This window comes from Branchiostoma belcheri, unplaced genomic scaffold, assembly GCF_001625305.1.
Source record: "Branchiostoma belcheri isolate BF01 breed outbred unplaced genomic scaffold, Haploidv18h27 scaffold23, whole genome shotgun sequence".
NCBI lineage: Eukaryota > Metazoa > Chordata > Leptocardii > Amphioxiformes > Branchiostomatidae > Branchiostoma > Branchiostoma belcheri.
Genome location: NW_017803824.1, coordinates 1,094,025 through 1,110,284, shown reverse-complemented (window position 1 = coordinate 1,110,284; position 16,260 = coordinate 1,094,025). Strand labels below are relative to the sequence as shown.

General features: G+C 40.1%; 3 protein-coding genes across 3 annotated transcripts; 1 reads left to right on the top strand and 2 right to left on the bottom strand.

Annotated features, from left to right (window-relative positions):
* Positions 1 to 1,393: 1,393 nt before the first annotated feature.
* Positions 1,394 to 5,377, bottom strand: LOC109470735 (caltractin). The gene is made up of 6 exons (XM_019769799.1): positions 5,302 to 5,377; positions 3,641 to 3,796; positions 3,054 to 3,135; positions 2,842 to 2,888; positions 2,519 to 2,656; positions 1,394 to 1,891 (listed from the first exon to the last, which is right to left on the bottom strand). The coding sequence occupies exons 1-6, from the start codon at positions 5,302 to 5,304 to the stop codon at positions 1,802 to 1,804; spliced, it is 516 nt and encodes a 171-aa protein (XP_019625358.1). The 5' UTR covers positions 5,305 to 5,377; the 3' UTR covers positions 1,394 to 1,801.
* A 118-nt stretch (positions 5,378 to 5,495) lies between these two features.
* LOC109470548 (sterol-4-alpha-carboxylate 3-dehydrogenase, decarboxylating-like) lies at positions 5,496 to 9,339 on the top strand. Its single transcript, XM_019769513.1, has 7 exons — positions 5,496 to 5,516; positions 5,910 to 6,068; positions 6,372 to 6,518; positions 6,850 to 6,978; positions 7,879 to 8,021; positions 8,429 to 8,531; positions 8,992 to 9,339. Exons 1-7 carry the CDS (start codon positions 5,496 to 5,498, stop codon positions 9,322 to 9,324), a joined length of 1,035 nt encoding a protein of 344 aa, XP_019625072.1. The 3' UTR covers positions 9,325 to 9,339.
* Positions 9,340 to 10,723: 1,384 nt separating this feature from the next.
* LOC109470677 (fibroblast growth factor 1-like) lies at positions 10,724 to 15,549 on the bottom strand. The gene is made up of 3 exons (XM_019769707.1): positions 15,145 to 15,549; positions 12,398 to 12,501; positions 10,724 to 11,001 (listed from the first exon to the last, which is right to left on the bottom strand). Exons 1-3 carry the CDS (start codon positions 15,344 to 15,346, stop codon positions 10,810 to 10,812), a joined length of 498 nt encoding a protein of 165 aa, XP_019625266.1. The 5' UTR covers positions 15,347 to 15,549; the 3' UTR covers positions 10,724 to 10,809.
* Between the last annotated feature and the right edge of the window lie 711 nt (positions 15,550 to 16,260).

The following is a 16,260-nucleotide window of genomic DNA, read 5'->3' as shown; positions in this document are numbered from 1 at the left end:
TGGTTGTTGGGTGTAACCATGTTTGAATATCTGCTTCTTACTTAACTTTTATATACTCACTGCAGTTGATGAAATACATGTAGATACATGTACGTGTATAATAAACATTGGTGTATGGTACATGTATTAGCTGTTTCCATGTGTTAACAATGTTATGTAGCAAGCTAACTTTTAGTTGCCATTCTCAGCACTGTAACAGTTGTTGAGCTCGAGGGGCTGGCATATGTGCTCTCACCTAGTCTGGTAGCTATGTTACAACTTGGCCCACTGAACAACTTTGCAGAGACATCTATCTGTCATATAGTGAACTGCAACTCGGACCTAATAATGTATGAAGGATTATGACATGAGAATGCTGCATGCATAAACAATGCCGCATAAAGACAACTATTTCCCACAACTCGAAATCTCTTCAATTTTATTTTCAGGAGTATATAATTATATAATATTCATCCTTGTTAGCAACAGAGAAGCAAGCAATGATAAAAAGATCTTCAAATCTGCTGTCTGCTTTTGGTACAGCAATGAACCTAGGTATTACAATGCCTCTACCACACAGGTGTTGCCAAAAATGCAGCCCCCCATTCAATGCATACTTTGAGACTTCTCACACAAAACCATAATGACCTCCATGCCAAATGCTTCAAACGATTTGGTATTCAGAGTTCAGTTCAGTATTATATATTCAGAAAACCCCAGTTGTAGAAGGGCAGCACATTTTGAGTGAAACCCTGTCACTTTGTTACAGTGTATGTTGAGCACATGGCACCAACAGTTTGTTAGGTAAAGAAATAGGTAAAAAAAAACAAAGAAGTTCAATGGAATAACATGCACAAACTCTGACCACTGCTGACTAACTTCTGTTGCCCACAATATTAAAAAAAAAGTGCTTTAAAAAATATTGGCATGCGACAATGGACGGTTGTACATCAAAACAAAAGTGCCTGTTCCTTGGCTGCAATATCCCAGCAAGTCTTTTGTGCATATGGCTGTGTACCTGATATACTGTCAGGGGTACAATATTCAAAGACAATACAAACTCTACTACTGGATAAATAATGGAGATAACTTTCGGACGATTTGAGTGACATCCGTCACTCTTATTCTGCGTCACTAAATGAACTGAGAGCAAAAGATTGTTAGTTGTGCTCTCAGTTCATTTAGTGACGCTGAAGAAGAGTGACAGATGTCACTCAAAACGTCCTGAAGTATGTCCCTTATCTATCCAGTAATAGAGTTTGTATTGTCTTTGAAATTCTATCTGGATGTCAAACCTTCATCAACGTATAGGATTCATCTCGTGTCCACTAGTGTTTTAGTTTGTCCAAGTACAAGTTCACCTGACACACTTGATGCTTAGGTCTGGACTTGGACCAAAACACTTGTACTAGGTACACAGCTCTATTCCTGCAATGGTGACCAATGGCACATTTTTCAACTATTTCGCAATTTACAAAAGTTTTATATTTCACCATGATAGCAAACCAGCATATACACATATATATATATTTGTCAGCCAGCACTACCTAAAAAAATTGAAAAAAAAAAAGGAGTTCATGTACACATTTAAGCAGATCTAGCTCTCAAACAGCTATTCTCATATACAACTCAAAACTAACAAATTAATTCAGAATCTGATTCATAACTTTTAGTAAACATCACCCACAGAAAAACTGCTAACTTCCTTAAGTGTTTGTGTACTCAACTCTATTCATGGACTTAAGATGCCGTAACAGCAAAATCAGTAAAGGAAGGGAAGTTCATTGTTGGTTTTTGGAATTACATCTGAAGTTCATGTTGGCTAGTACAGGCTTGTTTTCTTCATGATGCGTAAGAATTCCTCCTCGTTGATTTCCCCATCACCATCCCTGTCTGCTTCGTCAATCATTTCCTGACAGGGGAAAAAGTAAATTTGTTAAGTTGGAAGAATAATTCCAGAAAGAAAATTATGCCCAAACAGCTATGTCATTCTTTTATAACAAGTACAGAGAGCTCTCTTGCATGCAAGAACATGTGTGAGCGCACATGCCTGCATCATGTTCGAACAGGTGATCTATACCTGTTTGAGGGCATGGTGTTGAGGGAAGTGGCTCTAGAATCGGCCAGTTATTTTAAGTCTAAAGTAATAAAATCTTAATCGAGATCAGACGTGAGTTTGTTTCAACAGAACCTGTCACTCTGATAGATACACGAAGGTCTGTGTTTTTATATACTAGTAATGTATATTGTACCTTAAACAAATTCACGCAAAGGCCACCGTGTCAACTGTGACCCTCACTCAGGTGTAGGGACTGACACGGTCATCCTACTTGGAAAATCTGTATCTGTATATCTGTACATGAATCTGTATCTGTGCATGAATATGTATATGTACATGAATCTGTATCTGATTGCAAATAAAGATATCGAGTGATTGCCAAGAAAGAAAGAAAAGAAAGAATATTGTACAATTTTGATCATTAGAGGATAGGAAGAATCATGATAGCAGTGGAATGATGTGCCCTCAAACTATCTGTACCTGAAGCTCTTCATCCGTTAGGTTCTCTCCTAGCTCCTTGGCCACTCTCTTCAGGTTCTTGAAGGAGATTTTGCCCGTCTCGTCATCGTCAAAGAGACGGAAGGCTTTCAGGATCTCCTCCTTCGAGTCTTTTTCACTCTGTCAAAAAACATACATCAATTACATATATCAGTACAATATACCAGTATCAGTGCACCAAGGGTTTTCTAGTACACATGTAAATGTAATACATGGTGTAGTAAAGTCATTCCCTAAACAGAGTCAAATTTTCTTATGCTACAACACAAATAATAGAAAAACATACAAATAGAAGAAAAACATACCATTTTCTGGGTCATCATTGTGAGGAAGTCATTGAAGTCAATGGTACCTGAAAAATGGAAAGTCGTGTTAGCATTTACTGTATACAAAATTCAATTATGAATTTGAAAGATACTGATTTCAACTTCAGGGAAATGGACTTGAAGCTTAGATTTTTGAGTACAAGTCTCTTTGCACAAACAGGTTCTAATTGTCAGATAAAACTTAGTCCAACCTGAGCCATCCTTATCGATGTCTGAAATCATCTTCTTTATTTCCTCCTTCTTTGGCTCAAATCCAAGTGCTCTCATGGCAACCTGAGGAAAGGAAAAACATTGTACAAAATGTGACTAACTTTCATGGATCTTCACTCTATTTGGTTAGTTGCTACATGTACCAGGAAATGATTATGGATATTGAATGCCTTCATACAAATCAGTTTTTCTGACAAAATCTGGGAACTAAGATCAGGAAGGAATGAAAACATCAATTGCCTTAAAATTAATTTGAATTCATTTATTTTTTTTGGGGGGGGGGAGGGGGGAGACTTAATTTTACAGTGAAAAGGGGACAGGTTTTTCAGGTGCTTTAAATTTGCAGTTGAAAATGTTCTGTTGTACAGTAGCAACACGATGGAAACACAAATTTGCTGTATCATGGTGACAAAAATGATGATCCGACTGGTGAAGAGACGAGAGGCCTAAACTGGAAGGTACTTCCTACCTGGCTAAAGCTATCTACTATGATTTGGCAACCTGGAGAGCTCACAATGAAAACATAAAAACCATGAACATTTCAAACTTTACAGTAATCGTAACATACCTTAAGTTCCTTGACATCAATGGTCCCGGATCCGTCTGCATCAAACAGGTCGAAGGCCTCCCTGATCTCCTGTTTCTGTTCCTCCGTCAGCTCAGGTTTGGGACCCAGCTTCTTCCTCTGACCACCTCCCAGCGTGGACCTTTTGTAGCTCTGTGCCTGGTTGGTTAACATGGGAATTTTTTTTTTATTTACTTCATGAGTCACCACAAAACAAGGCTCGTGAGAGCCACTCAATGTTTTGGGCTTCTGTGAGGACAGATGTTTGTTGACCTTAAAGTTCAATGTTATACCCATACTGGGAAACAATAATAAAATGGTAGCTTATTCCACAGTGATGTTGTTCTAGGAAAAAAACTTTCAGCGTGGAACTTCCTCCTGACAGGACCTAAACAGGTGAAGGGTGATTTGCTTCAGTTGAAGTGGCGAGATGCGTCCTTGCTGAGAAAGTTTGAAGTGGGGAATCAGAGATGGCAGGTTTGCATACCAGGTAACCTGCATACCATCTTCGGGGTAGAAGATGTCTAGCCTAGGTGGTCCTGATCTCTACTTTATCCAACATCAGTGATGTTCATCATACTCGCCCAATGCTTAACCAGCTTGTTCTTAAAATCAGGATTCACCCCTCTTGACCATATTATTTTTTATTATACTGTTTTGTAATATTGTAAAGCCTGATTAGGCCATGTTGATTTGATTATATGGATGACATCCGCGCGCGCATGAATTTTCGGCCGTTTCCAAAAAAAAAAAAGTTTTCAACCATACTGTAAATCGTGCAAAACAGTTGCTAAATGAGCAAAAATATACCATAAGTTGCAAGGAAAACATTTAGAACCGATACCAATGTCGTAGAATGCCAAAATCAAAGGAAAAAAGACAAAAATGTAAAGAAATGAATTTGAAGAGTAGATTATTCGCCATAACATATTCTGTGCCATTTGTTCAACCTTCATTAACACGTAGATTTCATAGTGAAAGCAACTTTTTTTTTTGCAAAACTTTTTTTTTATTCGCACGCGCGCATCAGTTTTGGGGTTCCCAGAGGATGTCATCCATATAATCAAATCAACATGGCCTTACCATAAATTTATGGCCATTTTTGAGTTATTTATAAATAGCTCCTATAATTTGATATTACACTTTTCTAATTCCATCACATATAAGTTACAGAGAATAAGATTTCTGTCTATTAAAGTGGTACACAATTTTGCTCAAATCAAACCACGTATCATGAAACTTTGATTGAAAGCAAAAAACAAAGCTGTCAAGTGCCCCCCTCCCCTCTACACAAATCGCCTGAGAATTGAAATTTCGATTTGTCTTCAGTTTATCGCAAATACATCCTTTTCTAGACCACAGAAAAATCATTAGTTATCAGATTCAACACAAAATGTAACGTTTCGTTCATAACACAGAAGCACAATTTGCCAAGTGAGGTTTGAAAATTTTGGTAAACAAGAAACTGAAACACCAAAACATACGGTCGAATTTGTTCACAGTTTTCCGGCGATACTATCCATTCCTGGACTTGTTTCTATAGCTTAAACGGTGTCCACTGTACGCAGTGATCATTTTCAGTCACAAAATTATACTTCGACACTCAGAAAGCTGTAAAAATCGTGAAAAATTCGACAAGAAATGGAAATCTAAAATCTACCCACCATTTTGTTTGCGGTTGCTCTGAAACGAAGAGACCGCCACGCGCGGTGAACTGTGGGTAATTTGTCTAGCCGCCTAAGCCCCACAGTACACGCGCTCGGATTGGCCAAGAGTTTAAAGCATGATCGAAAATAGACCAATAGCAGGCCGTTTAACATTATGAGGGTCAATAACATTTCATCACACCACATTCAAAATGGCTACTCGAAGTAGGAAGGTAGGACACTTTGAATGAAAAATTCTCTGTTTTATGTATTATCGTGTGCGAAAACGGATAAAATATATCTGGTGAACACGATTAAGTTTTGTTTGTTATTTGTGTGCAAAATTTCACCAGCCGGTGATGTTTAAAAGTAATATTTTTGTCAGAACTTGCTGTAGCTATAGACACCTCATGTCTATGTAGATAAATGTCCTTGCTATAAGTTATAACAATTAAACATTGTAACGTTACATGTACTAGTATATACTCTGTAGTATAAATAGTTGAAGAGTTTCACCGTGTCCATTGATGTATTAGTTCCTGAGTATCAATTTTTGCCATAATTGCCATGAAATTATGTTGTAGTTTTGAAGACGTGAAATTGCATTTATCATATAATTTTTGCAGGGTAAGAAGTGCACAGTGATAGGAGGTTGTGGCTTCCTTGGCCGGTACATAGTGGAGAGACTGTTGGAGGAGGGATACACTGTCAGTGTGTTTGACATCGCAAAGACGTTTGAAGATGACAGAGTGAAATTCTTTGTTGGAGACCTCTGTCAGGAAAAGGTAATACCGTATATATTGTTGTTGTTATGTACATGTATATTATTTGTGTGTTTGTAACTTAAATCTTCCAGGGCTCATTACACATTACACACACAACTACACATACAAAATTTCCAATATGATAGTTTGGTAGTTCTAGGAAAAAACAAAATTTTGGAACACATCAAAACACGTAAACTAAAGCATGGTTAAGAATCATAATTGACAGAATGTACATCAAGCATGTGATATTGAATAATGTACTACTAGTACTACAGCCATACTTCCTATGTGTAATTACGTCAAGTATAATGCTTCTTACAGGATCTTGCCCCTGCTATCAGTGATGTGCAGACTGTGTTCCATTGTGCCTCTCCCCCACCAAGTTCTGATGACAGGGACTTATTCTACAGGGTTAACTTTGTGGGTACCAAGAATATCATCAGTGCTTGCAAGAAAGCTGGAGTGCAGGTCAGTAAAATGCTAATAACAAATAACATAAATGGTTAAACCCAGGATTCTTGACTAGTTTACTATTTTGTATGTTTAGTGCTCTTTGTGGTTGACTTTATATCATATGTACTAGAGGACATGCAGTGATATGTTGTAAGTCAGCATAATTTCTCAAAGTTGAATTTATGGATGCTCGAGGTCTTCAGTATGCTATGAACCTTGAATGGGGACATTAGGCATGTCAATGTGGGAGACAATGGGTTCTTCTTCACTCGTTCCTGTCCTCCATCAGTGAGCTATCAGTATGCTATATTAACAAGTATTGATGAAATGTTGAATTTTTTTCTAGAAACTTGTACTTACCAGTTCAGCCAGCGTAGTGTATGAAGGAACAGATATCAAGAATGGAACAGAGGACTTGCCCTATGCTAAGAAGCCCATGGACTACTACACTGAGACAAAGGTCTTACAAGAAAAGGTGATGTCTCTTTGTATGTGTCTTAAAATCTGTTTGTATGCAGGGCTCGAAATTAACATTGTCCCAGTGTCAAATGACACTAAATTTTCAGCTTGGGACAATTCAAATTACGTTTCAGGACAATTTTGGGGCAATTGGAAAATTCTAAGACCATCCACGTCATTTGGGAACGCGATCCATCCATCCTGCTGCAGACTGCTGGCAGCCTATAAATATAGAATACTCTGACAAACATTTAAATTTGACCAATCAGGGATTCCAAATATCAGGGACGGTGCCATGCCCATGATATTATCATGTATTTCCCTACATTTACTAATAAAGTGGACTTCAAGTTGTACAAATTCAGTTGTTGTTTTCTTATTTTTGTCATCAACTTATTTCCTGAAAAGCAGGCTGGGACAGTCCATCTTCAGTTCGGGACAATTGAAATCTATGTTCGGGACAATTCTGGGACAATAGTGAAAAAAGTTAATTTCGAGGCCTGTGTATGTCTTCTTTCATTATGTTTACCAAAGGAAAGCATGTTGTTTTTCCTCAGTTTCTTCCAATTCTTCTCCAAACAAATAAGGTCAATGACCTGAACCAGACATCTCTCATGGTGGTAACTGGTGTTGGGTTACATCATGTTGCAAGTGCCATGTAGAACTGAGTTCAAGAGGGGCTGCATGGCCACCACATAATAATGAATGAATGTGAATGAATATGTACATGTATGAATGTGTTTGTGTAAGAATAAAGAAGCTTGTTAAGCTGGGCCATGTGAGGGTAAACATAATGCATTTTACTTTGCAAATGTTCCTTTGTACTATACACTAACAAGAACATGTCCACTTGAACTGCTACAGAAGCATGTTAATTTTTGGCTAAGTACATTGTACAAATGTATGCTCTCTACAGGAGGTGCTAGCAGCTAACAGCCCAGAAGAGAACTTCTTTACTGTTGCCATCCGTCCCCATGGAATATTCGGCCCAAGGGACAGACAGCTCGTTCCTATACTAGTGGACACTGCACGGGCAGGGAAGACCAAGTTCATGATAGGGTAAGTCGTTGTTACAAAATGTATTATGTTTACCTAAGGAAAAGATATTGTTTTTACTCAGTTTCTTCTTCTCCAACCAAACAAATAAGGTCAATGACCTGAACCAGACATCAGTCACCATGGTAACTGGTGTTGGTTTACATCACACAAATTTTATAGCAGGAGGTATTTAGACTCCTGTCGCCATATATATGAGTGTGTTTGAGTAAGAATTAACAGAGCAGACCATATGCGAAGGTAATCATTGTGCATTTGCTATGCAAATGTTAAATTTCTGGTGTTATCTTGCTATTGTCACCATTGTTTTTGCAGAAATCAAAAGTCAAAATTTCATCTGAAGTAGAGCACATAGTAGTCCATGTAAAACACTGTGGCCCACATTGCAAAGTTGATCATTTCTGTTACAGAAATGGGGAGAATCTTGTTGACTTCACGTACGTGGTGAATGTTGCACATGGACACCTGCTGGCTGCTGAACACCTGCACAAGGACTCACCTGTCTGTGGCAAGGTAGGATCAGGATAAAGCAAGAACTGAGCATACAGTGTAACTGTTGGCATCTTTGCCAGCCTTACCAGTTGAAGTCAGTAATGCTTAATCACTGATCAGTAGCTGTATTGGCTTGATCTACTTGTGCTGTTCCATGTTACCTATCTATGTTGGTTGCTTATTGATATCAATATCAAATTTTTACACTGCTAAATAGCATAATTGCAATTGTTATTTTGCATTTCATTTAGATTTATGGATATTAGATTTACAGTTACCGGTAGGTTTATTTTCAAGCTTTTTTTCTTTTTCAACCTTCTTGATCTCTAGATTCTTGCTTATATGAATGATGTGCAGATTGTGCCCAAATGCATGAATATGTATCTCTTGTCTCATCCTTACCATGACTTTAACTTGTTATTATGAATGCCATACATGTCTGATAGTAATCTATATCTCTCCTTTCTGCATATATTTCCAGGCATTCCACATCACCAACGATGAGCCCATCCCCTTCTGGACTTTCATGTCTCGCATTCTAGAAGGTCTCAACTACCCCTCCCCAAAGATGGGGCTTCCTTACCTCCTCATATACTACTTAGCTGCCTTCCTGCAGCTTCTTTGTCTGCTCCTGAAGCCTATCAAGGAGATCAAACCCACCTTCACACCTATGAGGGTGGCTCTGGCTGGGACCTACCATTATTACAGCTGCCAGAGGGCCAAGCAGTTAATGGGGTACAAACCTGTGGTGCCCCTGGATGAAGGCATTAAGCTTACTGTAAAAGGTTATGCTCATTTACAAAACAACAACTGAACACCATCATGAAGGTTCATCTGTGTTTGTGAGTTACATGTTTAAAGTTAAAACTTTTGGTCCAACAACTTTTGACGTCACACTTCAAAGAAGCCATGTGACAAGCTTCACTGGGTCAGTACCTACTGAGGAAGACCAGAGTGACTGGTCGAAAGCTCTAAGTGAGAGAAATTTTTTTGTGTTGGACCAAAAGTTTTAACTTTAAACAACAACTGAACACTATAGTGATCAGTTACAAACTTAGTGGCAGTGATTTAGTCTGGTATTATTTCTGGGAGTCTTGTAGGAGATTGATTATGGCCTGTTGATTTTTTATATACCTTGGGAGATTATTAATTTGGACTAACACTTGTGATATTAGAGGTGATAGACCGATTTTGAATATCCATCACAGTTATCAGTTCAAACAATGAGAGAATCATCAATAACTACATTTAGATATTTAAATACTAAAATTATGCTATTATTTATCAATAGTAATTATTATGAAAAATGTTGATGCATAATCATGCATGATGTTAATACTTAAAATTCATAAATGTGCAAAGTACTAAGCAATGCCATGACTAGCTTCAGAAAATGTTCAGATTTAAACTATCATAAATACACACATCTGATATATGACTATTTCATTTGTACTTTATTCTGCAATCTTGTCTGTACATTGAATAAGTTACAGTAAAGATGGGTGATTCTTTAGGATTCTGATTAAGTGCATATTTACACTATGGGTTATATGGCAATGTCATATGTTTGACAGTACTTAGGTATACATGGCTCTAATAAATTGTACAATGTACATCAACTGTCATTCTATATACTATATACATAACTAATACATTTTGCCTTGTGGATGAAGTATTGGGTACTTTCTATCTGCCAATTTTCCAATGCACTATCTGATTATTATTATAGTTTTTTATACAGATGACCAACTCCATATAGTATATACGCTTGAGTAGCTTATTCATATATTAATATAATATGCAAGTATAACACAAAAGAACTCTACAGAAATCTATATAATAATCTTTTGTATCTTTATGGCCATAAGGCCATGTTGATTTGATTATATGGATGACGTCCGCGTGCGCATGAATTTTTGTCCGTTCCCCCCCCCCCCAAAAAAAAAGAGTTTGCGACCATATTGTAAATCGTACAAAATGAGGCAATATAAGTCGTATGTTGAAAAAAAAAGTATTGGAAAACGATACTAATGTCATTGAATTCCGAAATCAATTCAGGAAAAGAAGAAAATGTGAAGAAATGAAAAGGAAGAGTCTTATTATTTGCGATACCATACTCTGTGTTTAGTCATTTGTTAAACCTTAAGACTACAATGTACGTACATTTCATATTGAAGGAAACTTTCTTTGCCAAACTTTTTTTTTTGCACGCTCGCGTCAGTTTGGGGGTTCCCAGAGGATGTGATCCATAGAATCAAATCAACATGGCCTAATGAAGACTTAAGAAGTTAATGAAGATTTAAGACGTAATTTCTCTTGGCAGAAACTGGACTGCCTTCTGTCCTCTCCTGGTCCTGGTGGCCAGCTTGGGTTCGCCCCGCTTGGTGATGCCCATGTACCAGTTCTGCTGGGCGTACTTCTGTGATCTGTACGTGTTGTACCTGTTCGCCTCCAGCGTCTCAAGGAAGTAACATTCGTCGTTCAGAACATCCTGGGGGAAAGATAGTAGACTGGTTTAGTTGCAATACACATAGCTTTGCAGCCTTACTGTTTTGTTTATTTATTGTTTTGCACTCACAAATAAAATAAAATATAACCTAGAAGTTCTGAAACACGACTAGCCTCCTTCGCAGACTTTTGAGGTGGCGGCAATAATTTCTTCGGGGAGAGACGCGAGTTATGCCGGGGAGAGACGGTTTCTTGGGCGACGAAACCGTCTCTCCCCGGCAAAGTCCCTCGGCGGCATAACTCGCGTCGCTCCCCAAATTAACGTCGCCATCTCAGAAGTCTGCGAAGGAGGCTATATACGACTATCTCAAGAATCATTCCCTCAGTTCGTATAAGAGGAATGTGCGCGGTTCTAAAGTGACGGCGCCTTTTGACGCACGTCTCTGACCCAGTTTCCGACTCTGCGTGGGCGGGTAAGACGTCGGACAAAGATCACACGAGGTAACAGGGTCCTTCGTGTGTGTAACCAGGCTTTAACACCGTAGTGCAATGGGAAACTTTTGTAAATTTTTCTCTGTGACTTGGAAACTTGCCAGAAAAGACCATATGGACGCAGGGTTTGATTCCGTTTGTTACAGCTACTGTTGAGAAAATATATAGTGGGAGACCCTCCGCAAGTTCTGAGTGGGCCAAAGTAAAGACCGAGAACTCTCCCCACCATTCATCAGCGGCTATTTGTACCATCCGCACACAGAGACTGGTATTCTGGCTCTGTGTACACTGGCACGGTCACAGCAGACGCGTCGGGTGTTTTTCGGACGTCTGGCTGTTACGTACCATCATGTAATGTGTAGGTGGATAGACGGAGAGAGGAAGGGGTTGGAGGGTCCTCATATCCTGCATTTTCAGAACACTAGCACTACGTACCTATATCGTACGAAATAGATGCAACGATTCCATATCTCCTATATACAAACTAGGGTGATGGAGTAGGATTTGGCAACAAGGCATTTCTATATGGCTTGTTGCCGTCTGTTTCTTGCTTCCAGGTTCTACACATGGCACCAAAACATGTGTTCACAAAGACGTTTTAGTTAGTATTATCCATTACCACTCCGCATGCTCAGACAATGCGAATTGCTGTATATATTTCAAATGTGACACAAGAGATCACAAAAGCCACTCCTTAATTACTGGCAACTAATTTAACGGTAACGAGCAAAGGAAACATGTGGAAAGTACACACTTTGACTTTCGAATTCCTGTATGGCTTGTTGCCTTCTTTCGCTTCTATATATACAAGTATGCTCTACCGTCAAAATAATGACACCAAATGATGTGTTCACAAACTCGTCTCAGTACAAGCGCCACTCCTGAAGGAGGCGGTTGACAACTAATTTAACGGTAACGAGCAGAGGAAACATTAGGAAAGTACACACCGTTGAGTACAGGCGGCCTGATTCGTTGATCGCCAGGAACCTGTCTGCCTCCACACCCCGGATAGTCACCACTCCCGGCTCAGGGGAGAAGATCTCTAGCATTGCTGGGGAGTAGAAACGTACGTCAATAGAGAGAAATGATGGAAATATACGCATTGATTGTATAAACAGTAGTACAATTAGTATAATTTAATTCATTTATAGTCTTGTACGTAGGTCATTTCTGTTGCACCCACGTGTCTGTCTGTATGTCTAGTTAAGGACCTTGCAAAAGTCGCTGTACTTTTGTTGTGTCAATAAAGTTCTATATTTGTACAATCAACAACACCAGCAGAGAAAAACGCAAGAACATGTGATCACTCGGTCATTAAGTTCACTGGGAGGACATCTAAAGTTTAAGGTACTGGCTGTGTGTATAAACAAAGTGTAAGAGATGCGTGTACACGTAGCTTTGCAATAAACACGATAAAGTTATTTCGGTGATGCCTTGGTGGTCTGAAGCACTTGGTGACTTCATAAACAAACCTGTAAAATCGTACAGCCCTTCATGTGACTGTTGACTGAGCGACTGCTAAATATAATTCCCATTAGCACAATGATGTAGACATACTGGAACCTCATAAAATATTTTGTGTGCTCAAATTGTGCAGCATTACTGATGCGTATCATCTGTAGAATTGTTACACGATGCAGCATGTAGATTCAATTTTCCGCATGCTTTAAACGTGCCCATGCAGTTTTAGGGCTTGAAAACCAGATTTTTTAAAAGTCAATATTCTAGCCACTTATCTACATACTGAGTTGAAACAACACTGTCCCAGTGTATATAGACATTCATGGAGCAAAAATACTGAAAACTGTGACAGAAAACGGATACTGGACTGATTTTGGGGTACCACCCAGAAAATAAAGGACTCATCTTGGGGCTTGCTTCTGGGCTGTTCTAAATGCCTAAAGGATGGAAAACTGATGCAAATGTGGGGCAGTAGGGGTCAGTATCATAAAGATTGCCTTATTCCTAATATTTCCAGTTTTGCTGCCCAAAAATTGCATTGGATGCCTTTAATATAATTTTATCATATTCCTTTCTTTTATTTTGTATTACATTGTATTTTGAATGGACTCCAGGAAGATTAGTGGATGTATTCACTAATGGAGATCAAAATAAACCAAAAGAAACCAAACATGATGCAGCATGTAGATTTAATTTTCCGCAAGCTTTAGAGCATACGCCGGCCAATTTGGAGCCTGTACTGACAAATGAGTTTGCTCGTCAGGTCAACACCTCGGCACTCACAGGCGGCCGCGCTTGATTAAATATAGCCCAGCGTGCCCCTGGTGTGACCGAATTGGACAGGGGAGGAATGGGAGCCTCTTCACCCGCATAGCTAGTCTCTACAAGACTCCTTTGCAGGCTGAATAAATAGTAGAAATCGGTCTAAAAAGGGGATTTTATTAGCCAGAGAAGTTGGCCGGCCGGAGGGTCCGTTTGCCTGCACGGAACTTCAGTAGACCCTCTCCGGTCGGCCAATTCCTCTGGCCAATTAGATCCCCTTTTTAGGCCGGTTTCTACTATTTATTCAGCCTGCAAAGGAGTCTGGTGGAGACTACGCATAGCACGCAAGCCTTGTTAGGGGGAGGGTAGGGGATCTCCAAGCAGATATCCACCTTACGTTCTCTTTTACACAACCAAAATTATCTTACCTATCTTACGTTTTGTGTCTTTCAGGCACTGTGTCTTTCACGGTGTCTTTTTGAAGAAGGTGTCTGAAGGGCACCGAAATGTAAGCTAGGTAAGATAAGTTTGGTTGTGTAAAAGAGAACTCCTATATCCTATATATCCTACCAACCTGATGACACTATTTTCATATGCAAGGATTGAGTCCAGACTCTGTGCTTTACAAGTGTTTTGTGGCATCTAGTGCTTTTAGTTGTGCACCCCTTTTGTTTACTTTTTACCTTCCCTAAAAAGGACCACTACTAAAAGACGAAGTAATATTGCCACACGCGTAAAATACTGGGACAGAGCCACACCTTGCGTCTGCTTGGAAATTAGAAGGGGGTGCACACAAGGCTTGTCAGTTTGTCACACAGTAACAGTGGCATGATTATGATGTTTCAGAGGACGCCTAGTAACAGCTCTACAGGACAGCTAATGATTGTTATTTTAGAGTTAATTATGCCCTTGCTGACCAATTTGCTGGTCAGATCTCCATAGAGTACCTAGTAGGGCATATCCGAGGTATGCAAACAATCCAGAAGCAGTCACGCTCCTAGATATACGAGTTACCGTATCTGTTGTAGCGGGGTTGACCTATGACAATACAATCCATCCGCTACATCAAAACATAATATGATAAATGGTGGTCTAGTCAGGAATAGAGCCTTCACTCACTCGATGTCAACCTATCGCTTTAGCCGGCCGAGAAACGATAGCCATGCATTTGACACACATTTGAACAGTATGGCATCCATCTAATCTCCAAGCAGAATTCTTTTGGTGGGGGTAAGACAGTATCAAATTGGCCACACTGAATCTTTTGGTGGGGGTAAGACAGTATCAAATTGGCCAGACTGTAACCATTTCCCCACCCAAGGTGGTGGTAGCGACAAAAAAAAGGGGCCATACATAAAAAGCAAACGATCTTCCACCATCAACCTCGAGAGCTCTGTTTGGAGAGTAGCATCCATCCTAGTTGTGCATACGATTAAAGGCATACAGGATTCATAAGGATATGCACACTAACCGTACGGATCGTTGTTCTCCTTGGTGCCTGTTATTCTCCCATCAGGCAGGATCTGGACGTGGTAGCCCTTGTTTCTGCAGTACAGTTGTTTCTTGTCCTTGTACTTGCCGAAGCCCAGGTTAGACTCGGGGTCCTTCCCCAACAGAACATCATACACGTTCCCCATCTCGTCTATAACAGCGGCGGGCGCTTCGCCGGTCATCGTGGCACGGGCAGGGAATGTTGACGTTACGTTCGGCAAAGATACTGATAATGCGTTGATTGACGCTACAGCGTTTCAGTTACAACGACGGTACAACGGCCACGTTCCAACACTAGAACCAACCAAATATACCAGCGCTAAAATCCTTTCAATTCAAGACCGAGGTTTGAACTCACAACTTCGCGACAGGCTCGTCCTTGGCGGATATATAAATACTTCCTTCGTCCGCGGCCTACTTAACGAATAACGTGAATACTCTCAAGCAGGTTGACTTCTTATCTTATATAAGAGTCCCCGTCGCCTCTGCAACAACAATGCGGATGCGCGTCAGTAGCACCAACTGGCCTCTAGTGCATTCTACGAATATAGAACACTTCCCGAATACAGCGAAAACAGGACAGGCAGACAGGTCACACATCAGGCAAACCCACCAACACACGGGCTTATCGGAAACAGTGGGCGATTAACTCCGTGGATGGTTTTGTTGTGAGTCCTCACAAACATAGCAGTCCGCCCACTGCGGTTTCCGAGTTGTCGCTCTATATAAATCACAGAGGGGAGAGTCTGCTGTGATCGCGGCTGGGTGCGCTCTTCCGCTGGGGATAGCCTCTAACAGGCTTCAGGAGGCAGCTGGAAACAGTAGAAATTGGCCCAAAAGAGAGATGACATGCCGGGGGAGTTTGACCACTAGAGAGTACATCGGGTGCGGCAAAATGTACCTTCCAGCGGACCGACTCCCCCTGGCATGTTATCTCTCTCTATTTGGCCAAGTCTACTCTTTCTATCCGCCTCCAGAAGCCTGGTAGAGGCTAAGACGATAATACATGTTGGAACGCCGACTACGTATACAGCCAAAAAGTGTCACATGCGTCAAGGGCGCCGTACAATGTTGATGTAGCAGTGGGCGGGATTTT

What these genes read in the sequence shown, in the direction of transcription:
- LOC109470548 (XM_019769513.1), top strand. Translation starts at nt 5,496, where the DNA reads ATGGCTACTCGAAGTAGGAAG. An exon ending in TGGCTACTCGAAGTAGGAAG is followed by an intron (nt 5,517 to 5,909) that starts GTAGGACACTTT and finishes TAATTTTTGCAG; the next exon opens with GGTAAGAAGTGCACAGTGAT. An exon ending in CAAAGGTCTTACAAGAAAAG is followed by an intron (nt 6,979 to 7,878) that starts GTGATGTCTCTT and finishes TGCTCTCTACAG; the next exon opens with GAGGTGCTAGCAGCTAACAG.
- LOC109470677 (XM_019769707.1), bottom strand. Translation starts at nt 15,346, where the DNA reads ATGACCGGCGAAGCGCCCGCCGCTGTTATAGACGAGATGGGGAACGTG. An exon ending in GGAGAACAACGATCCGTACG is followed by an intron (nt 12,502 to 15,144) that starts GTTAGTGTGCAT and finishes TCTACTCCCCAG; the next exon opens with CAATGCTAGAGATCTTCTCC. An exon ending in CAGGCCGCCTGTACTCAACG is followed by an intron (nt 11,002 to 12,397) that starts GTGTGTACTTTC and finishes TCTTTCCCCCAG; the next exon opens with GATGTTCTGAACGACGAATG.
- LOC109470735 (XM_019769799.1), bottom strand. An exon ending in TTGATGTCAAGGAACTTAAG is followed by an intron (nt 3,136 to 3,640) that starts GTATGTTACGAT and finishes TCCTTTCCTCAG; the next exon opens with GTTGCCATGAGAGCACTTGG. An exon ending in CAATGATGACCCAGAAAATG is followed by an intron (nt 2,657 to 2,841) that starts GTATGTTTTTCT and finishes GTTTTTTGACAG; the next exon opens with AGTGAAAAAGACTCGAAGGA.